Source organism: Schistocerca serialis, chromosome 1 (assembly GCF_023864345.2).
Source record: "Schistocerca serialis cubense isolate TAMUIC-IGC-003099 chromosome 1, iqSchSeri2.2, whole genome shotgun sequence".
Taxonomy (NCBI): Eukaryota; Metazoa; Arthropoda; class Insecta; order Orthoptera; family Acrididae; genus Schistocerca; species Schistocerca serialis.
Genome location: NC_064638.1, coordinates 650,414,064 through 650,437,796, shown reverse-complemented (window position 1 = coordinate 650,437,796; position 23,733 = coordinate 650,414,064). Strand labels below are relative to the sequence as shown.

General features: G+C 47.4%; 1 protein-coding gene across 1 annotated transcript in view; it reads left to right on the top strand.

The window, feature by feature from the left end:
• LOC126479123 (ubiquitin domain-containing protein 1) overlaps positions 1–23,733 on the top strand; it is a 75,435-nt gene that overhangs the window by 3,300 nt on the left and 48,402 nt on the right. Inside the window, exon 3 of the mRNA XM_050103756.1 lies at positions 5,105–5,227. Coding sequence (XP_049959713.1) covers positions 5,105–5,227 — 123 coding nt within the window. The remainder of the gene's footprint in view (positions 1–5,104; positions 5,228–23,733) is intronic.

Genomic DNA, 23,733 nt, shown 5'->3' with positions numbered 1-23,733 from the left:
GTCATTAGTAGTCTGTTACGTAAAGCGAGAGTCTTGTTTGTTTCAAGGATGTGTTAACCACCCTGGAAAGGGAGGACTGTCTTTACAGACATTTGGCCTGGAAGACGTAGCAGATAACTCTGCAGAAATTACGTGGGAGGAAAATAAACTAACTGAAAAAGACTGTTGACTTTGACAGTTTCATTGATGAACTTGGTAAATTGTCAGTGAAAGCAGTAGCACGCCAGCATCTGAAGAAATTGCAACACCACATTGCAGAAGTGAAAGGGTGTGTACAGGCTGTAGAACTATGTTCAGTGCTTCACTGTGATTTTGCTGAGAAGTGGTCTGTAATCCTCCCACAAGAAGTATGAGGGTATTGTTGGAGTAATGACCAGGTTTCAATTTTTACGGTAGTGACGTATTTTCAATACAAGACCACAAGTGTTGCAGTTATAACTGATGACACACAATATAACATTACATGAGTATGTCCTGTATAGTCTGATCTACTTTGCGTCACGTGAGTGTGGGGGAGGCGAAACCAGTAGTGACCCTTACGTCATATCAACTTGAGATTTTTTGTATACAAGTCATTCATTTCTAAATTTTATTGATTATTTGCAGAGTAAAGAATTTAATTATGTACAACGTTTAATAGGTAATGAGTTTTAATGAGATATATATAAATATGTTTTGACTTAGCAAATAACCTTGTTGCATTATGCACAATATGTTTTCTCTTTGCAAGGGAAAAAACTTCCGTGTTGCTCGAGTGCGCAATCAAGTAGTCGTCGGATGCAGATCTGCTGTAACTTTCATGAATGGGCATAGAATTGTTAATTTACTGCGGGTTCGCAGTTGACTTAAAAATTATTATGGGGAACTGCAGCCCGATTTTGGTGCAAACAAATCGTGCACGAATTCTCAAATATAGGCGCGGAGTTCAATATATGCGACTGGATGTCGGGTGTTATCGTCGTGTGTAGGATTCAGTAACATTAACTGCAATTTATTTACATTAGCTTGATAATAACTATCAGAGACTTATATGAGCGGCATAGTAATCATCTTGATGCTTAAAGCAAGCGAAAAGCGATTTACTGTTGGGATACGACAAATATTAATCATTGCATAGTCAGCTTGTTGATACATTGCTTAGCAACTCATAAACAGATAGCGATAGAATTATTGAAACAAATTTTTAAGTAGAATTATTGAAACGATCTTTTAAGTATTAATGACCACTACACACACATTAGAAACTAATTACTCTAACTGTGAGTGACTTCTGGATTGGGTGAGGTTTTTTTTTTTTTTTTTTTTTTTCCATCTAAACTTCTTTTGAGGTTGAAACTTTATCAAAGGTGTCGCGCTCATTCAGTTTTGTAGAACAATAGATAGTACTAGTTATGCTACTATTTATAGTTTTGAAAGAAAAGAGAGCACATACCTGTTTTTCTTTTGAGAAATGTTCATACTTCGGTTGTCAGTCTTCTCAAACCAGAGGCACGACTGATGCTCCCTCACAGCACTATGATATCGTGAACCACCACACACATGTGGCCCCTTCTCACTACATTTCTGCATTGAAAACAGTGAGATATAGCCACGTTACAAAGAAGGAAGAAAGAAGAGGAATGATCAGCGAAAGAAACGGAGTAAAGAGAGAAAGGGAGATCACGGCGACATGACTCAGCACATGCTTTGCTAGCAGTGTGCAAAATTCTTCAACTGCAAACAGGGTGCGTAGATGATCATCATCATTTCTGATACTACTCCTAGTCGTTTAAAAAATCGTTACCAGCTGTTTGAATTGAGTAAGTCATGTGTGCCAACTAACTGGGTTTACAGTGCTACTGGTCGCAGGAAGGGGCCTTGTGATGGTGTGGATGCCTGCTGAAGCATCATGCTACAAAACATAATCTTTCCAGACCAAATACAGCTGTGGTTCAGAATGCTGAAGTTTTTATGAGAGTCGTGAAATCTTACACATCCACAGCCCTCATTCTTTTGTCCAAAGAGAAAATCGAAGATTTCTGTGAGCAGAAAAAAAAATAATGGTCCAAACAAACTACTCCTGTGAAAGGAATTCAGAAGACGCACTTTTGGACTCAAAGTGATGGGTGACCTCAATTTGCACACACTTTAAATAGCAAGAAAGAAGAAATTTCTTTTATTTGGCCAACACCTCAAAAACAGCAGGATAATATCCAGATTCAAAACTTGAGAAAGGGAATGTTTGTGGCATGTGTGTATGACTGTGACTGGTGGATTGCAGAGATTATAGATGCCAGTTATGAGTTAAATGAAATTGTAGAGAACTTTATGCTAACACATGGACCAGCTGCTGGATATAGGTTTCCAGTTGAATGTCAAGAACAGCACCATCAGTTCTTATTTCCTGTTCACAGTGTTTTGAAGGTTGTAAGGGTTACAGTTCCTATTGGTTCAGCAGGAAGGCATCAATCTATGTCAAAGGAAGATATTGAAGCTGTGGAACACTTTTTAGGTCTTTGACTGGCTAATTTCAGTACAAAACAGATTGCACAGAAGTTGTATAAATTGAAGCCTTTAAGTCTTTGGACCTTTCTCATCCATTTTGGAACCATTTAAAATGCTTGAAAAATGAGTCTCTTACTTATCTTTCAAAACTAAAATTCTGTTAAATAAGACTAGGTTTCGATTTTTATGAGTCTGTTATTTGATAATGTGGTAATAAAACAGGTTTTATGTATCGCAAAAATTTCAATTGTTTATAAAACCTGTTCAAACTAAAAGTGGAACTATATGGTACTGATCAACAGTGAAAAAAATCAAAATTTTATGGATTGACATTTTTGAGAAAAAAAATCCATAAATTATAAAAAAGTTCAGAATGCTATAGTAAAAGAACTTTGACAGATGAGTCCATATGGAGGATTTCTTTGTAATCATAAGGCAATTATCTTTCAAATAAAAAAACAACAAAATATCTAGAACTGTTCCAGAGATAAAACATTTTTAAAAAATTTCCCAAATTTACATCTTCAAAATGGTATGCGCAGTGCCACCTTTGGAGTGCTATATCTTAGAGAAGAATTTCGTTTTGGAGAAAACAAAAAAATACATGGTCCTTACTTAGTCCTTCATTTTAACATATGCTAAATTCAATAACGTCCAAGGCTATGAAGGTAAGATTTTTTCCTAGCCTGCCTGAATTGATATGGACTATGCCAGCTGCTGCAAACACCCAAAATTGCCAAACCTTCACCCTGCCTGCACTGTGTTTAACGCAGCTTGCTGGCCTGCGTGAATCTTGCATCCTGTGATGTTGTTTATAGTGTTTACAGTTCCAAGAGCTACTTTTTATTTGTTGTGTGGTACTTACGTTGTCAGAAAGAAGTTCATTGAAAGTTATGAGTGGAAACGTTCCCCACCATTCTCTTGGCCAGGGTATTGCAGTATGGGGTCATTTGAAAGAAATGGTTTAGGCATTATGTGCCTACTTTGGACTAAAAAATGTAGTGGGGGCCTACTGTCTCCTTTATAACAATGTAATCAATAGAAATGCTGCAGATCTGAACATAAGCAAGAACACTGTTGTGAAGATTGACAAAGGAGTGTTAGAGAAATAAAAGGAAGCTTAAGAATATCAGTTTAAAAATCCTTGGGGAAAAAACGTTCTGTGGATAAATCAGTGGTCAATATAGACTCCTTTACTGAAGATGTGGTTTGTCGTCGTAATTGTGATTATTTTCGCAGAAAGGAAAATTTGACTCAGCAATTTATTGGTCATCCTTAAGAAATCTGTCTTTTTCAAGGTGAACACATACTTACTTCTCATTTCATTAAACAACAACAGTGACACAAAATAAATATTCAGTTATGGAAAGTCCAGGCAGGAATAATGACAATGTTATGAAAAGGATAGGTCACTACTCACCGTATAGCAGAGATGTTCCCGAGTCGCAGACAGGCACAACGAAAAGACTATTAAACACACAAGCTTTCAGCTGGGAGGCCTTTTTCTGAAACAGACAACATCACACACACACACACACACACACACACACACACACACACACACACACACACACACACACACACACACACGTTCATGCAAATGCAGCTCTAACACACTTGACCACTGTCTCTGGCTGCCAGATCAACCCCCCCCCCCCCCCCTTTGTTACCTTCTAGAACCGCATTCACTCACTTCCTGTGTGCCTCAATGTGGTCCTTACTGCATGAGGTAGTTACTCAGGCTATTGACAGGTGGTCACATTAATGTGACCGGACAGTGTAGTAGTATAGATACAGATTTTTGTGCATGAAGAAGGATTACTTTTCAAACCTTTTCTGTCCTTATAAATTCATTTGTTTGTCGTTTTCAAGCACTCGTGTTTTACTGTGCATGAAAAACATACAAAATGACAAGTTATGCCTGCATCAGACTAGTGCGTCCTTTCAGACTGTTTACGATGCTATAAAAAGAAATCTTGTTCAGAATAGTATTTTAGTTGATATTAATGCCATCTTTGATACTCTCTGAAAGTAACAGGACCACTATTCCATTGTTAACTGTTATAATATTAATCAGTTCCATTTGAGTTCTGTGATGTGCCAGACAGTTGTGCAATAAATCACAGCTTTAACAGATTTTAAGATTTATTTCACACTTTATCTGACTTTATCTTAAAAATAAACACTCTAAGGAACATTTTAAGCCAATAAAAATTAGACTAACACTGGTCTCCCCCCTTAATACTTACCATTGTGGACTTAAAATGTGTATAAAAATTATGTAGTGTGTGCATGACGTGGAGATTTATGCTGTCTTTAGATTTCCCTTCTTGTTATAATACTGCAGCGTGCAAACCTGTTAAAGATGTAAAATACATATTGCTATAAAATAATCAGATACATAAAAGATGCATACCAGCATGGTTCATGGTTGCACATTGCATGGGATTGTGTGGAGCAGGCATTTATTCTGCTGCGGGAAAAATCTTTGTTGAAAAGCAGCCCATGATCCTTGAAACTTTCTTGTACCTGTGATTTCATTTCCAGTCACAAATGTGGAATAAATTTTGATATTGACAGATCTTGTTCACAGATCATTGAAATGAGTTTGTATTTGCAGGTTTCTTGACTGAATGCTATGATGAGCTTGGCACTCGTTACCAAGTGCCTGTGTATTGTTTGTCGTATCCCATCAACATTGTGAAAGAAGATAATGGTAGAGATTCCCCAGCAGAATGCTCAGGTAAAATTTATCTTTTATATAGCTTGTGAAGTATTTTGTGTACTAGTGACAGTGTGTGTGTCCTGAATGTGCTGCAGCAACATTTTATGAACACTGTCAAAAGAGCAACTGTGAGACATTGCTCATGGCAATTGTGTCAATCAATAAACATTTTTGGTTGGTGCTTATTGCAGTACATAACATTGTACACGTGTATCAATTTGCAAAACAAATTCGGCTTCAAATATCTGAATCCTGGAAGCTTTGTCAGCTATCTGTTGGACTTCACCCATAGACTTGTTTCATGCAACACTTCCTGCTAGTCTATCCTGTGCTAATCTCTTCATCACTGCATAACTAATGCAATGTACATCCATTTGAACCTGTTTATTATGCTGAAGCCTTGATCATTCTCTACAGTTTTTACATCCCATCAGCCAACTTTCCCTTGATGCCTCTGGATGTGTCCTATTAACTGATCCCTTCTTTTAGCCAAATTGTACCATAAATTTTTTCCTCCCCAGTTCCAGTCCAGTACCATCTCATTAGTTATTTGATCAACCCTCTGTATCTTCAGCATTCTTCTACAACACCGAATTTCAAAAGTTCTCTTCATCTCTGGACAGCTAATTGCCCACGTTTCACACTTTTGTACAAGACTACACTCCAAATACCCTCAGTAGATACTTCCTAACACTTAAATTGATATTCGATGTTAAAAAATTTGCTTTTTTCCAGGAATACTTTTCTTGCTATTCCCAGTGCGCATTTTAAATTCTCTCTTCTCTGGCCGCCGTGAATTACTGTAGTTAACAAAACTCTTGAACTGCCTTTAGTATCATCAGTAAAGCTGCTGACCCCTGATTTTTTTAAAATAAATGGTTTAATGTTTTAAAAAGTCAACATTAGGTGTGTAAAGCCTTTATGGCCGAAGAAGCAAAAGCTTTGTTTTTAATGCATTTTGATGTATATGTTGTTGTATCTTCTGAAATGTCTGTCATAAAATAATAATATCTAGCATTGCTTTCAATGGTATATGTGTAAAGTGTCTGCAAAATATGTTGTGAATAGAGTTACTAATAAAGAAGAAATAAATTTAAAATCCCATATGTGATGCTTGATGCTGAAGTTTTACTGCATGAACAGTGAAAACATAGTAAGCAGTTGTTCCACTCACTATTTGTGTGTGTGTTGCCCTGGCCTGCTTCACCACCAGATCTGCCTCCAATCGAGCACATATGGGACATTGTAGGACGAGACTGCCAACATCATCCACAAACAGCATTAACTGTCCCTGTATTGACAAGCCAAATGCAACAGGCATAGCACTCAGTCCCACAAACTGACATCTTGCACCTGTACAACACAATGCAGGCACAGTTGCATGCTTGCATTCAACGTTCTGGTGGTAACCCTGGTTATTAATGTACCAGAATGTCACATTTGCTTTGGCTTGTCTCGTGCTTTCATTAATATGTGACCTTGCAATTTTAATCACTTAAGTATGTTACCTAGACAAATGTATTCCCAAAATTTCATTACTCTGCATTAATTACCTTTTGGTGTTGCAATTTTTTTTCCATCAGTGTTAATTCGTGACAGTATTCTATGACAGTGACTGATAAAACTGATAGAATGGTAATATCAATGCCTGTCAGCATGTTCTGGTATTGGAATTGTAATTACTACATTTCTGTTGAAGTTGGGGGTTGTTTCAGGTCTCATAGATGCCTTTGAGGAGGTGACGTGTAAAGATGGACATGTCTCCTTAATGCAGTTTTTCACGATCAATATAAAACTTGTTTCAGGCATACATATGAATGAAAATATCATATTGCAGTGAGAACAGGGAAGGGGCTAGATGGGTAAGGACATTAACTAACGAAGGTTGAGGCCAAGAGGGTTATTGGAGTATAGGATATATTGCAGGGGGTTCTTACCTGCACAATTCAGAAAAGCTGGTGTTGGTGGGAAGGCTCCAGATGGCACTGGCTGTGAAGCAGTCATTGAAATGAAGAATGTCTTGTTGGGTGGCATTCTCAGCAACAGTGTGGTCCAGTTGTTTCTTGGCCACAGTTTGTTGATGACCATTCATGCGGATAGACAGGTTGTTGGTTGTCATGCCCACCTAGAATGAAGCAGCTTAGCTTGTAGGTTACATGGCTGGTTTCACAGATATCTCTGCCCTTGATGGGATGAGTAATGCTTGTTATGGTGGTGGTGGTGGTGGTGGTGGTGGTGGTGGTGGTGGTGCTGGTGCTGGTGGTGGTAGTATGGGATAGGTCTTGCCTCTATGTCTATAACAGGGATATGAGCCACGAGGCAAGGAGTTGGGAGCAGGGGTTGTGCAGGGATGGTCGAGGATATTGTGTAGGTTCATTGGACAGCAGAGTACTACTGTGGGATGGGTGAGAAGGAGAGTGTGTAGGACATTGCTCATTTCAGGGTATGGCAAGGTTTAGTCAAAACCTAGGTGAAGAATGTAATTCAGTTGCTTCAGTCCTGGGTGGTAATGAGTCACAAGGGTAATGGCCAGATGGTGGGACTTTGGGAGATGGTGGGTGACTGGAGAGATAAGGCATGGGAGATCTGCTTTTGTACAAAGTTGGGAGGGTAATTATGGTCTGTGAAGACCTCAGTGAGACCCTCAGTATATTTATGAGGGGGATTCATCTGTCATGGACAGCTAGGCTGTATGGAAGGGACTTCTTGGTATGGAATGAGGCAGCTGTCGAAGTGGAGGTATTGCTGGTGGTTGGTAGGTTTGATATGGACAGGAGTACTGATGTAGCCATCCTTGAGGTGGAGATCGACATCTAGGAAGGTGGCTTGTTGGGTTGAATAGGACCAGGTGAAGCAAATGGCAGAGAAGGTGTTGAGGTTCTAGAGGAATGTGGATAGGGTGTCCTCACCATCGATCCAGATCACGAAGATGTCATCAATGAATCTGACTCAGGTGATGAGTTCAGGATTCTGGGTGTTTAGGAAGGATTCCCCTAGATGGTCCATGAAAATAGGTTGGCATAGGATGGTGCCAGGCAGGTGCCTGTAGCCATACCCACGATTTGTTTGTCATTAATGCCTTCAAAGGAGGAGGAGGTTGTTGGTTTGAAATCTGTTGGGAATTGAGCAAGGTAGTGTTCAATAGTGGTAAGGCCATGGGCTTTAGGGGTGTTAAAAAAGTGTAAAGGGATGTACATGACCCAGGAGATCTGGGAAAAACCCGGGAATTTTGTCATCGAGGAGGAAACTGGGAAAAACCCGGGAATTTTTTAGAATTCCGGGAATTTTTCATTGTTGGTTTTCAGTTAAATTTTTGTCATTTTGACTGGTAAGAACCGATACTCTAACAAAGGATATTACTGTATCCCACTACTGCAGAATAATACTTCAACAATAAAACATAAACGAGAGAAAAAACGAAAATAACTGAAATTGCAAAGGAAATGTGCCATTTACAACGACGACACAGTGCTCATGCAAATGTCTGCCAACAGCAAAATGTGTCAAAGGCTTTAGGAAGACTATGCAATGCTTCATAACAACAAATTACCTCCAATGAGTGTGAAGTCACAACTGTTTACATTAGATTTGTTTTAGAGTTACGAGCGGTCTCATGCACATGTGCAGTTGAGTCGCGTTTAAATTGTAGATTCTCCTGGTTCTGGCTACAGGAATGTGGCTTTTGGCTGTGCAAGCAGTCACAACAAGCAGCTAGATGCTACAGGGAAAAGGGGGTGCCGAATTCATATTCTTGAGGAAAAGAACTTGTTTCACAAAGCGCCTAGCATCCAGCGCACGTTTGTCTATCGATTATTCATATGATTTTGAAATGCTTCCCTGTTAGTTTTTGAACATTTTTGAACACATTTTAAGTTGATTTCTGAATGAATCATAAGTTGATTTTTGAATGCATGATGTCTCTGTTAGGAGAATCCTCGTCGCATCTAGAAATAAACTTTCCGCAGACAGAAGGGGACAGGGCTATACAAGCTAAGCGGAGCAAAGCCGAACGAATGAATGGCAGTCGCTGTCTGATTATGTGGTTGATTGGGTTTGCAAATGATCAGTGTTGTTATAATTGCTAGCGAAATCTATAGATTCAGACTACCAGACTGGAAATAAACGACTGACAGGAATAACAGTTGAGAAAGATTATGTATTATTTGCTCGGTGTATCCAAGAAAATGAAATTTTGACAGAAAATTTTTGGCCAGATCACTGTACTAGTAAGGACGAGTTGTACAGTCCCCGACTAGCAGCCGCTTAAGTTCTATTTTGGAAGTAACATGGAAGACATGTTGTACGATCACGTAATAGTGCCTAAATGGAAAATAATTGTGGGATAACTAAACCTGTGATTCTGGCAGGGTTAGTGAAGTTAATCGGCGAACAAATGTTAACAATGACAGGAATAGCTACAGAGTTGGTGATGACAAGATTGTTTGTTAGAACGAGGAAGGAGAAGAAATGGGGACATCACACAAATTATGGACCCCCCTGCGGGTCCGGGGTAAGAATAGGCCCGAGGTATTCCTGCCTGTCGTAAGAGGCGACTAAAAGGAGTTTCAACCGTTTCGGCCTTCCATGTGATGGTCCCCCTTGGGGTTTGACCTCCATTTTTCAAAATTATACAGAAGTACGAGCCTTTTGGGGAAGGACACCTTACGTGGTGTACCACTGGTCCTCAGTGCACTAAGACCTTGGCACTCAGCATTGTAACGGCATTGTCACCATACCCACTATTCCTCAAATTGGGCCTAAATGCCTGATGGGTTGTACAAGTTACGCCCATAGTGCGTCCCCATCTGCACCTACGATCATGATGGACTTTCCATGGTACCCGAAATCCAGCACGGTAGCCAGCCCATTGTGGTGGGGTCGTCATGTACCCTCTAGGTTGTAGCCCCCTGACAACACAGGGATCGTACTGCCGAAACCTGAGCTGCACCCTCCCCATGTCGGCCAAGGAGTAGATGCCCGTCTCCTTGGGGCATCAGGACTCCTGGCAACGGTCATCCTGCCAGGTGGCCCTTGCTGAGGCTGGGTGGCGCCCTTGGGGAGAGCCCCTGGTCAGAGTGGGTGGTATCGGGGCGGACGTTTCGCAGATGAAACGTCAACACGTATCAGGTCGCTCTGCGGCCGAGTCTTTCAAAAGGAAAGGTACTGTCTCTGGTTCTGGTTCTCCTCCCCTTTCCCCCTTGGCCACTCCCTGGGAGGAGGGACAGGCCCGCCGGCTTGGGGCGAAGTACTTCCCCCGCTATTTGGTCTGTTCTCGAACCGATGGGGGGACGTTCGCCACCTCCAAGCCCATGTTCTTTGTTCAGCACATCGAGGACATCTTTGGGGAAATCGAGGCTCTCAGTAAGATGCGTTCGGGGTCCGTTCTTATAAAGACCACCTCCGCCACACAGTCGGCGGCGCTCCAGGCGTGCGACCGACTAGGGGACATCCCAGTGTCCATTGTCCCGCATCTGGCACTGAATAGGACGCAGGGGGTTATTTTTCATCGGGACCTCCTGCTGCAATCTGATGAGGAGCTCAGGGCCAACCTGGAGCGCCGAGGCGTGCATTTCGTCCGGCGAGTCCAGCGCGGCCCCAAAGACCGTCGCATCGACACCGGTGCTTTTATCCTCGCCTTTGGGGGGAACGTTCTCCCGGAGAAGGTAAAGGTGATGTGCTACCGGTGCGACGTGCGACCCTACGTCCCGCCTCCTATGCGCTGTTTTCGGTGTTTGCGCTTTGGGCACATGTCGTCATGGAGTGAGGCTGAGCCCCTTTGTGGCGATTGTGGACGTCCTCTTCGTGAGGAACATACATGCACCCCACCACCTCGGTGCGTTAATTGTCCTGGTATCCACTCGCCTAGATCCTTAGACTGCCCCCCGTATCAGAAGGAGAAGAAGATTGAAGAACTCAAAACTTTGGATCGTCTCTCTTATTCTGAGGCCAGGAAGAAGTATGACCGCCTCCATCCCGTGACATTGACCACTTCGTTTGCCTCAGTCGTGTCCACTCCTTCCACGGTATCCTCACCACTATCCTGTCCCCCCTCCGCCTCCTCCCCCCATCCGGGGTCTATGCCTCCGCCTCCCAAATCCCTCCCTTCCAAATCCTCCTCCCCTGTGGCCCCCGCCCCCCTCTGCCCCAGGGGCCACCCTCCCCCCCCCCCCCCCCCTCCCCTCGCCTGAGAAGCGATCCTCTTCTCAGGCGTCCATCGGGGAAACGTTCCGGACCCCAGCTTCCGAGGTCCGGTGTTCCAAAATGGACCCCGTGCGTGAGGACCTTCTTCGGGTCCAGGGAAACGTTCCGGACCCCAGCTTCCGAGGTCCGGTGTTCCAAAATGGACCCCGTGCGTGAGGACCTTCTTCGGGTCCAGCCCACCATCCCTGTGCCTCCTCGGACATCCAAGAAGGCCTCCAAGAAGAAGTCTCTATCCCCCTCTCCACCCGGCGCGTTTCGTCTGACGCGCAATCCGTGAGTCGCTGCTCCCGGCCGTCCTCAGTTTTGCCGGGACGCTCTGCTGCCAGGCGCTCAGCTGCCCTCTCGTCGGCAAATGATGCTGCCCCTCCTACGCAACTCGGGACAGCGGCCACAGCTGGCGACGACTCGATGGAACAGGATCCGCCTCCCGCCAGTTGTAGCATTGTTCCCTCGAAACCGGCCGTCCGCGGCCGTCGAGGTGACCAGCTCTTCCCCAGTCTCGTTCCCCCTCATTTTTGACTAGCGATGGCCTTATTACATTGGAACATAAGAGGTATTCGATCTAATCGGGAGGAATTACAACTGCTCCTCCACCTGCACTGTCTGCTCGTCCTTGGTCTCCAGGAAACCAAGTTGCGCCCGACTGACCGTATTGCCTTTGCCCACTATACCTCGGAGTGGTATGACCTCACCCCTGTTGACGGTATCCCAGCTCATGGTTGGGTCATGTTGCTCGTTCGGGACGATGTCTATTACCATCCCGTCCCATTGACCACCCCACTCCAAGCAATAGCTGTCCGTATTACTCTTTCTGCTTTTACTTTTTCAATTTGTACCATCTACACTACATCGTCATCCGCAGTTAGTCGGGCTGACATGATGCACCTGATTGTTCAGCTTCCCCCGCCGTTTTTATTGTTTGGCGACTTCAATGCCCATCATCCCCTTTGGGGCTCTCCTGCATCCTGTCAAAGAGGCTCGCTCTTGGCGGATGTCTTCAACCATCTCAATCTTGTCTGCCTCAAGGAGTTCTCTCGGACTCTACTCATACCTACTCCCACTTGGACCTCTCGATCTGTTCTACCACTCTTGCCCATCGGTTCGAGTGGTATGTCCTTTCTGACACCTATTCGAGCGACCACTTCCCCTGTGTCGTTCGTCTCCTGCACCACACCCCATCCCCACGTCCTTCGAGCTGGAACATACCAAAAGCTGACTGGGGACTTTACTCCTCCCTGGCGACCTTTCCGGACCATGATTTTCTCAGTTGTGACAGTCAGGTCGCATACCTCACGGCTGTTATCATCAATGCTGCCGAACGTTCCATTCCTCGTACTACCTCTACTTCACGTCGCGTTTCCGTCCCCTGGTGGAGCGAGGCTTGTAGAGACGCTATCCGTGCTCGACGACGTGCTTTACGCACTTTTCGCCGCCATCCTACGTTGGCGAATTGTATTGGATACAAACGACTCCGAGTGCAATGCCGTAGAGTCATCAAAGACAGAAAAAAAGCTTGTTGGGCCTCTTTCACCAGCTCCTTTAACAGTTTTACTCCCTCTTCTCCCCCCTGCGGGTTCGGGGGTTAGAATAGGCCCGCGGTATTCCTGCCTGTCGTAAGAGGCGACTAAAAGGAGTCTCAAACGTTTCGGCCTTATGTGATGGTCCCCTCTCGGGTTTGACCTCCATCTATCTAAATTATTCCGAAGAGCGAGCCAATTGGGGAAGGGCACCTTACATGGTGCACTGTATCCTTCGTGCAATTAGACCTATAGCCGTCTTTCTCGTCGTTGCAATGGTGTCCCGCTCGTTTTCGATCTCTTGGGCGATTACCACGCTGCACTCTGCAGTGTTTCTTTTAACTGTGACGACGACCTTGGCCATTTTTGCACCTAAGATCCAGCACGGTAGCCAGTCCGTTGTGGTGGGGTCGCCATGTACCCTCTTGGTTGTAGCCCCCTGACAACACAGGGATCGCTCTACTGATGCCTGCGCCGTTCACTCCCCACGTATGCCAAGGAGTAGATGCCCATCTCCCTGGGGCATCGGGACTCCCGGCAACGGCCATCCTGCCAGGTGGCCTTTGCTGTGGCTGGGTGGCGCCCGTGGGGAGGGCCCTTGGTCGGAGTAGGTGGCATCAGGGCGGATGACCCGCAATGAAGCGTGGTACATCATCTATCGCTGGTGGGCCTCCACCAGCAGTCTCTAAGCGATCGAGGTCTAACCTCAACGGGAAGAAATTGGATCAGAGATCGTTTCCCTCCCTAGCTACTCCATGGGAGGAACGTCTTGCTAAAGCAGGCAGTGGCGAATATTCACCCCGGTACCTTGTGTGTACGCGGGTTGATGGAGAATCGTTCGTGTCGACCAAGCCCCAGTTTTTTGTGGAGCATTTAGAGGACAAGTTCGGGGAGGTGGAGGGCTTGTCCAAGATGCGCTCTGGCTCTGTGCTCATCAAAACGGCATCCTCTGCCCAGTCACGGAGGTTGCTCAATTGTGACAAGTTGGGGAATGTTTCAGTTACCATCACGCCGCATAAGAGTCTCAACATGGTCCAGGGTATTATATTCCATAGGGATCTTCTTCTGCAGTCTGACGATGAATTACGCGCCAACCTCGAACGACGAGGTGTTCACTTCGTCCGGCGCGTCCATCGGGGTCCGAGGGATAATCAGGTAGCCACCGGTGCCTTCATCTTGGCCTTTGAGGGTGATGTCTTACCCGAAAAGGTTAAGGTGATGGTTTACCGTTGTGATGTGAAACCATATATCCCTCCCCCGATGCGGTGTTTTAAATGCTGGAAGTTCGGGCACATGTCATCTCGCTGTACTTCCAGCATCATGTGTCGGGATTGCGGACGTCCTTCGCATCCTGATACTCCATGTGCTCCGCCTCCTGTCTGTGTTAACTGTGGAGAACACCATTCCCCCTGCTCACCGGACTGTCGGATCTTCCAGAAGGAAAGGAAGATAATGGAATATAAGACCCTGGACCGCCTGACCTACACAGAGGCACGGCGGAAATATGAGCGGCTCCATCCTGTGCCCATGACATCCACCTATGCCGCTGCTGCAACAGCGGTCCGATCCTCTCCCGTGTCGTCACGTACTGTTGCCTCTCAGCTATGTCAAAATGACCCGGCCCCCTTGGTTGTGGGGAGCACTTCGCCCTCTGTTGCTCCATCTACTCCAGGAGCGACACCACCCCAACCATCGGGGACATTCGTCCCCCCTTCCCAGCCGGAGAAGCGTAGGGCTTCTTCGGCTACTCTAGCCAGGAAGGGGTCCCTTGGGGCCCTCCCTTCCCAGGCTTTGCCCAGTGTCAAAGCGGATACCCGCAAAGTTTTGAAGCAACAACCGGTCGCTGGTCATAGGGCTTCACGGTCGTCGTCCGTCCCTGAGACTGACCCAGTGGGGCCCTCCCAGCCAGACCCTCCCAAGGCACAGCGTGCGAAGCCGTTGAAGAAAAAGGCTCCCAAGCATCCTGACATTGCGGTGGCACCTGTCCCACCGCAACCTTCAACCTCTGCGTCTGAGGACGAGGTGGAGATCCTGGCGTCCGCTGAGGACCTCGATCACGCCAGTCCCTCCGACGCCATGGAAAGCACTGGCACAGGTGCTCACTTGGAGGCAGCGGGTGACCCAGTGGCGTAACCTGCCTTCCCCGTCCCGTCACGCCTTTCCCAGCAATGGCCAGTACCATCCTCCAGTGGAACTGCAGCGGTTTCTTCCACCATTTAGCTGAGCTCCGCCAACTTATCAGCCGTCATCCTTTCCTTTGCATTGCTCTGCAGGAAACTTGGTTTCCAGCAATGCGAACCCCCGCCCTCCGTGGCTATCGGGGTTATTTTAAGAACCGGGCAACTTACGAAAGGGTGTCTGGTGGCGTCTGCATATATGTCCTGAACTCTCTTCACAGCGAGTTTGTACCTCTACAAACAGCTTTAGAGGCTGTTGCTGTTCGGGTGTGGACGCCACAGGCTATCACCGTCTGCAGTATTTACCTTCCACCTGATGGTACTGTCGCGCAGCATGTCCTGGCTGCTCTGATAGCACAACTGCCGCCACCTTTTTTGCTGCTGGGCGATTTCAATGCCCACAACCCTCTATGGGGTGGGACTGTCTCCGATGATCGTGGTCGGGCCGTGGAGCATGTGTTGGCTCAGCTCGACCTTAGCCTCTTAAACACCGGTGCTCCCACGCATTTCAGTGTGGCCCATGGCTCGTTCTCGGCCATCGATCTCTCTATTTGCAGCCCTGGACTTGTCCCATCCCTCCACTGGAGGGTGCATCCTGACCTGTGTGGTAGTGACCATTTTCCCATCTATTTGTCACTGCCACAGTGTCATTCTTCTGGGCGCTTGCCCCGCTGGGCTTTCCACAGGGCTGACTGGCCAGCTTTTACTTCCGCTGTAACCATTGCGTCTCCCCCACAGGGTGACATTGACGAGGTGGTCCGTGTTTTAACCACGTCCATCGTTTCAGCGGCCGAGGCTACCATCCCCCGTTCCTCTGGCCTCCCTCGGCGGAAGGCTGTCCCCTGGTGGTCGCCGGAGATTGCTGAGGCTATTCGCGACCGTAGGCGGGCTCTCCAGCGTCATAGGCGGCACCCGTCTCTGGAGACCCTCATCGCCTTTAAGAGGCTCCGTGCCTTCGCCCGTCGACTTATTGCACGGCGTAAGCAGGAGTGCTGGGAGAGGTACGTCTCCTCCCTGGGCTCCCGTGTCTCGTCCTCGCACGTGTGGTCCCGTATCCGGCGGATTTATGGCTCCCAGACCCCTGTGGGTGTCCCTGGGCTGTCCTTGGACGGCGCTGTCTGCACGGACGCTGCCGCCATTGCTGAACGGCTAGCCGCGCACTTTGCTCAGAGCTCTGCGACTGCATCCTATCCCCCCGCCTTTCGCTCTCTCAAGGAGCGAGCCGAGCGGACGCCGTTCTCATTCCACACGCGTCATTATGAAACATACAATGCTCCTTTCAGCGAGAGGGAACTCCTCGCTGCCCTCGCCGATTGCCCTGATACAGCACCAGGACCGGACTGCATCCATGCGCAGATGCTGAAGCATCTCTCCAGGGACTGCCAGAGACACATCCTCGCCATCTTTAACCGCATTTGGAACGAGGGCGTGTTCCCGTCGCAATGGCGAGAGGGTCTTATTGTCCCCATCGTGAAGCCCGGTGCGGACCCGCTGGCGGTGGACAGCTATCGTCCCATTACCCTCACCAACGTTTTGTGCAAATTGCTCGAACGTATGGTGGGGCGGCGTTTGTGTTGGGTCCTTGAGTCGCGCGGTCTCCTCGCTCCATCCCAGGGTGGCTTCCGTCGGGGCCGGTCTGCAGTGGACAATTTGGTGCGGCTGGAATCTGCTGTCCGTACGGCTTTTGCCCGACGTCAGCACCTTGTTGCTGTATTTTTTGATCTGCTGAAGGCGTATGACACCACATGGAGGCATCACGTCCTCGCCACGTTGCATGGGTGGGGTCTTCGTGGTCGGCTCCCGGCTTTTCTTCAAAGCTTTTTATTGCGCCGCTCTTTCCGGGTGCTAGTCGGTGCCACCTCTAGTTCCTCTTATATACAGGAAAATGGGGTCCTGCAGGGCTCGGTGTTGAGCGTCTCGTTATTTCTAGTGGCCATTAATGGTCTGGCTGCAGCAGTGGGGTCGTCGGTGTCTCCTTCTTTGTATGCCGACGACTTCTGCATCTCATTTAGCTCCACGACTACGGGAGTCGCCGAACGCAGGTTGCAAGTCGCCGTTCGCAAGGCAGCATCATGGGCTCTGGCTCATGGTTTTCAGTTCTCTGCTGCCAAGACTCGGGTTATGCACTTCTGCAGGCGTCGGACGGTCCACCCTCATCCTGAACTTTACCTCGACGGCCACCTGCTTGACGTGGTGGACACTTGCCGCTTCTTGGGACTCGTGTTTGATGCCCGGCTCACATGGGTTCCTCATGTTACTCAGCTGAAGCAAAAATGCTGGCGGCACCTCAACGCCCTCCGCTGCCTTAGCCACACGTCTTGGGGTGCAGATCGCTGCACGCTACTGCAATTGTACAGAGCCCTTGTGCAGTCCCGGCTTGATTATGGGAGCCTGGCCTATGGGTCTGCGTCACCCACAGTGTTGAAATTGTTAGACCCCATACACCACTGTGGGGTCCGGCTTGCAACTGGCGCTTTTCGTACGAGCCCCGTGGATAGTTTACTGGTGGAGGCCGGGGTTCCCCCGCTGCGGATTCGCCGCCATCGACTGCTCGCCGACTATGCTGTCCACGTGCATTGCTCGCCAGGCCATCCCAATCGTCGCCTGCTTTTCCCTGCCATGGTCCTCCATCTGCCCGAACGGCGACCTAGGTCTGGGCTTTCCGTAGCTGTCCGTGTCCAGTCCCTGCTGTCAGAACTGGGGTCATTCCCTCTTCTGCCTCCCTTCCGGGTCCATACACCTATGCCTCCCTGGTGTTTGTCCCGGCCGTCTGTCCGTCTGGATTTGGCACAGGGCCCTAAGGACTCGGTTCCGCCTGTGGCCCTCCGTCGCCGTTTTCTTGCGCTCCTCGAATCATTTCCGGGCTGTGAGCCTGTCTACACTGATGGTTCCCTGGTTGATGGTCGCACTGCCTATGCCTTTGCTCACTCTGACCATATTGAGCAACGCTCCTTGCCGGCTGGCTGCAGTATTTTTACTGCAGAGCTGGTGGCCATCTTGCGCGCTCTTGAGCACATGCGTTTCTGCTCAGGTAGGTCCGTTGTCATCTGCAGTGACTCCCTGAGCAGCCTTCAGGCCATCGACCGCTGCTATCCCTCCTCTCCTCTGGTGTCCTCCATTCAGGAGGCTGTTTCCGCCATTGCCCGTTCTGGTGGTTCAGTGGTCCTGGTTTGGACGCCCGGTCATGTTGGCATCCCAGGGAACGAACGTGTAGACAGGCTGGCCAAAGGGGCGATAGACGCCCCAGCTTTGGAGATCGGCCTTACGGCTCGCGACCAGCAGCTGGTGTTGCGCCGTAAGGTACTTGGGATGTGGGCTGCTGAGTGGCGTGGCATGACAGCCCCGAATAAACTGCGGGCTGTCAAGGAGACGACCGATGTGTGGCGTTCCTCCCTGCGGGCTTCTCGCAGGGACTCGGTAGTCCTGTGTCGGCTGCGCATCGGCCATACGTACCTGACGCACGGCCATCTCTTGCGTCGGGAGGATCCCCCCTTGTGTCAGTGTGGGTCCCGGCTGACGGTCGGCCACATTTTGCTGGAGTGTCCTCGACTGCGCACACTCCGGCAATCTTTTAATCTCTCGGGCACTTTGGCTTTGGTTTTATCTGACGATGCCTCCATGGCTGATGACGTTTTAAATTTTATCCGTGGTAGTCCTTTTTATGGTTCGATTTAGGGAGGTCCTGCGCCTTTCCCTTTCTGTGTCTTTTGTCCTCGTGTCTGTTGCTGTTCTGGTAGGCCGTGAGATGGTTGACTCTTTCCCTTTTTTGATCTCGTGGTCAGTCAACCAGTCTCCGGCCCTCTTCCTTTCTTCTGTTTCTTTCTGTCTGGTGTTCCTCTGTTCTGTTCTTGTCTGTAGTGTTCGTTGCTGCATTTGTGTTCTTTTAGCGCCTGGGGGGACGTCTCCTCCCCCTTTGGTTTTTATCTGATTCGTAGATTTTCGGCTCGCCTGATTTTGGAATGGGGGACTGATGACCTTCGCTGTTTAGTCCCCCTTAAACATCCAACAACCACCACTCCCTCTTCTGTCGTTTGGGGTGGCCTGCGCCGGCTGTCGGGCATTAAGGCCCACTCCTCAGTACCTGGCCTGACCTCAGGTAATGAGGTCCTCGTTGATCCTGTGGCTGTCTCCAACGCCTTCGGCCGGTTTTTCGCGGAGGTTTCAAGCTCTGCCCATTACCACCCTGCCTTCCTTCCCAGGAAAGAGGCAGACGAGGCTCGGCGACCTACCTTCCACTCGCTGAATCTGGAAACTTATAATGCCCCCTTTACTATGTGGGAACTGGAACGTGCGCTTGCACTGTCCTGGTCCTCTGCTCTGGGGCCAGATGCCATTCACGTTCAGATGCTGGCACACCTTTCTCCGGCGGGCAAAAGCTTCCTTCTTCGTACCTACAATCGCATCTGGACCGAAGGTCAGGTCCCCATGCGTTGGCGTGACGCCATTGTTGTTCCTATACCCAAACCCGGGAAGGATAGACACCTTCCTTCTAGTTACCGCCCCATTTCTCTTACAAGCTGTGTCTGTAAGGTGATGGAGCGCATGTTTCATGCTCGGTTAGTCTGGATTCTTGAATCTCGACGGCTACTTACCAATGTCCAATGTGGCTTTCGTCGCCGCCGCTCTGCTGTTGACCACCTTGTGACCTTGTCGACATTCATCATGAACAACTTTTTGCGAAGGCGCCAAACGGTAGCCGTGTTCTTCGATTTGGAGAAGGCTTATGATACCTGTTGGAGAGGAGGTATCCTCCGCACTATGCACAGGTGGGGCCTACTTGGTCGCCTGCCCCTTTTTATTGATTCCTTTTTAACGGATCGAAAGTTTAGGGTACGTGTGGGTTCTGTATTGTCCGACGTCTTCCTCCAGGAGAACGGAGTGCCTCAGGGCTCCGTCTTGAGCGTAGCTCTTTTTGCCATCGCGATCAATCCAATTATGGATTGCATTCCACCTAATTTCTCAGGCTCTCTCTTTGTCGATGACTTCGCGATCTACTACAGTGCCCAGAGAACGTGCCTCCTGGAGCGCTGCCTTCAGCATTGTCTAGACAGCCTATACTCATGGAGCGTGGCAAATGGCTTCCGGTTCTCTGAAGAGAAAACGGTTTGTATCAACTTCTGGTGATATAAAGCGTTCCTTCCGCCATCCTTACATCTCGGTTCTGTTGTTCTCCCATTCGTGGAAACAACTAAGTTTCTAGGCCTCACGATGGACAGGAAACTGTGTTGGTCTCCGCATGTCTCTTATTTGGCGGCCCGTTGTACACGTTCCCTTAATGTCCTCAGAGTTCTTAGTGGTTCATCTTGGGGAGCGGATCGCACTGTCCTGCTTCGCTTGTATCGGTCCATAGTCCGATCGAAGCTGGATTGTGGGAGCTTCGTCTGCTCGGCCATCCCTCTTACGCCGTCTCAACTCCATCCACCATCAGGGGTTACGTCTTGCGACTAGAGCCTTCTACACTAGTCCTGTCGAGAGTCTTTATGCTGAAGCTGCCGAATTACCATTGACCGACCGGTGCAACGTACTGCTGTGTCGGTATGCCTGCCGGCTGTTGTCTATGCCCGACCACCCCTCTTATCAGTCCTTCTTCGCCGATTCTCTCGACCGTCAGTACGGGTTGTATGTGTCTGCCCTGCTGCCCCCCGGAGTCCGCTTCCGTCGCCTGCTTCGACAATTGGATTTTGCCCTCCCACCACCTTCAGAGAGGGTGAGAGCCCGACACCACCTTGGCTCCAGGCTCCGGCTCATATTTATCTCAACCTCAGCTCACTCCCGAAGGAGGGTACTCCGGCTGCAGTGTATTGCTCACGGTTTGTTGAACTTCGTGCTCGACTTGCCGGTCACACCTTTATTTACACCGATGGCTCCAAAACTGACGATGGTGTCGGCTGTGCCTTTGTCGTCGGGGCCGCCACCTTTAAATACCGGCTCCTCGACCAATGTTCCAACTTTATGGCCGAGCTTTTTGCTCTCCATCAGGTCGTTCAGTATGCCCGCCGCCACCGCCATTCATCGTATGTACTCTGCTCTGATTCACTCAGTGCTCTTCAGAGCCTTGGAGCTCCCTATCCGGTCCATCCCTTGGTTCAACGGCTCCAGCAGTCCCTCCATTCTTTCGCTGATAATGGTTCTCCTGTCAGCTTTCTGTGGGTTCCCGGACATGTAGGAGTGCCTGGGAATGAGGCTGCAGATGCTCCAGCCAAGGCAGCAGTCCTCCTGCCTCGGCCAGCCTCCCATTGTGTCCCGTCATCTGACGTTTGTGGGGTTATTTGTAAGAGGCTTGTGTCTTTGTGGTGGGATGCTTGGTCATCCCTCCAAGGAAACAAGCTCCGGGCAGTAAAACCGCTCCCAACTGCTTGGACAACCTCCTCCCGACCATCTCGGCGAGAAGAGGTCCTTCTGACCAGGTTGCGGATTGGGCATTGCCGGTTTAGCCACCGCTATCTGCTCTCCGGTGACCCAGCCGCGCAGTGCCCTTGTGGTCAGGTATTAACAGTGCGCCATGTTTTATTGTCGTGTCCCCGCTTTAGTCAATCTTGTGTTGTCCTGTCCCTGCCATCTACTTTACCGGATATTTTAGCTGATGACGCTCGAGCAGCTGCTCATGTTCTGCGTTTTATAACTTTGACTGGCTTGTCCAAAGACATCTAACTTTTTTACTTATTTTATCTGCATCTTTGTCAGGACTTTCTGGTGTCCCCCTCTCCCCTTGAGTTTTACTAGATTCCATGTGGTCTAACAACTGTGACTGGGTGCTAATGACCTCAGTAGTTGAGCGCCCTTAAACCCCACCAAACAACACAAATTATGGAAGAATAAGATGATTCCAAATTTATATAAAAATTTCGTAATTCTACTTTTCGATCTCGTGCTTGAGAAACTGGTGCGTATGAATGAAATGTGAAACTATTTCCTAACATAAAGCTTTTTGCTTGTAGTTGGCCTAATAGCCATTTGATATTGGTACTTCATGAATTATATTCTGTCGTGTTATAAAAGTGACCATTTGTGCCAAAACAGTGTCGTTTATTCAGTGTGTGTTACAAAATTGCTGCAATATTAGAAAGGCCTATTTTGTTTTAGCTAACAGACAGTGACAAAATAGACGTAATCAGATCAAGAAACCACACCAGTCTTGGGTATTATTCGTGTTAACATCTTTTTCAGTATTAGATAATGACATTTCAATTTTTCATGTAGCAAAACATTTGACGAACATTGATGAGGTAATAGATTCTTCCGCAGAAAGGAATGCACGCCATGTAAAGCTGTAGCAGGATTAGAGAGAAAAAAATGCTTGGAGCTAAGGATTGAAGAAATGAGTAATTTCTTGCTTATCCCTTGTCTTTATTGGTTTTATGTATCCTATACTTAATTTTATATCACACAAAACAGCATGTTATTAACTATTAGGCAATAAAGTGTGCAAATTTCTTGAAGAGTTCTTGTTCTCCCAATTACAAATAATCCCATCCGCTATTAATTGCGAGATTATTTTTTTTTTTTTTTTTTTTTTTTTTTTTTTTTTTTTTTTTTTAAAAAAAAAAAAGAGGGGCAGGCTGTCAAACTGGAGGAGGAGAGGCACCACAGGACATTTCAATTTCCACTGTCCTGAATATAGTTTGATGGCATCCATTACAAAATATACATGTTTCAATCCCATAGAGCAAAATACAGTGACGTGCGGTAGAAAAATGCTTTATGAAGAGGCGTGGCACTGCACTTTGGCACACTTAAGACCAAACAATATGTCTTAACATTTCCTTGAACACATATGTTTCAGACTTTTCAGAAAGATATGCAATTCAAGATGAACATATTTTTGAAAATTCGATTTTTTTAGCATTGACCCGGTTCGCAAATATTGTAGATCCAGGGCTGATACACAGAGCAGTCTGAGTTATAGTGGGTAGTCTCCACATGACCCATGTTTATGTTTAGTGATTTTGCTGTTTCCCCCTCATTTACTCTCACATCAAATGAAAACCAAACGGATATCTGTGGCTGGGAGCTATCAAGTGAATTAAAATGCATTCACATAATTACGGAAGGCTAAAGTATGTCATTAGTTTCAGATTTGATTTTATTTCCAATTTTCTGACAGTCAAGTATTAATCGTCTTGCGGAACAATTAACTTATTTTTGTCTGTTTGCTAAAGAAATTTGACTTTTATAAACTTTTTCCACAGAGGCAATCAATGTATTTGAAATGAAATGTTTAATTCCACAGTACTGGCTAGTTTCAACTGTTCATTGCATTTCAAGTGCACATTTTCATCTTAACTAGCACATATGGCATTTTGCCATAATAAAGAACCAAACATGATATAATACAGTACTGGTGCTCCAAGAAAATTTACGTCCCGAAAAACCACACTGAAAAGCTTAATATCAGGTCGAGGTCTACTTCATTGGGAATCTGGACATACAAATGTGCACTTTGAGTATGCACTTTAAATGTGCACATTTTAGTATGGTTCACAAAATTCCGATGCTGTTGGAGTATCATGTGATGTCTTCTTTCTCTTATGCCATAATGTATGATCTTCTAATATTTTACACATACATACGGGCTTCCTACATCATGATAGCTGCGCAAGCGCGGTGTCGCCTGTTATTTACGCTCTCG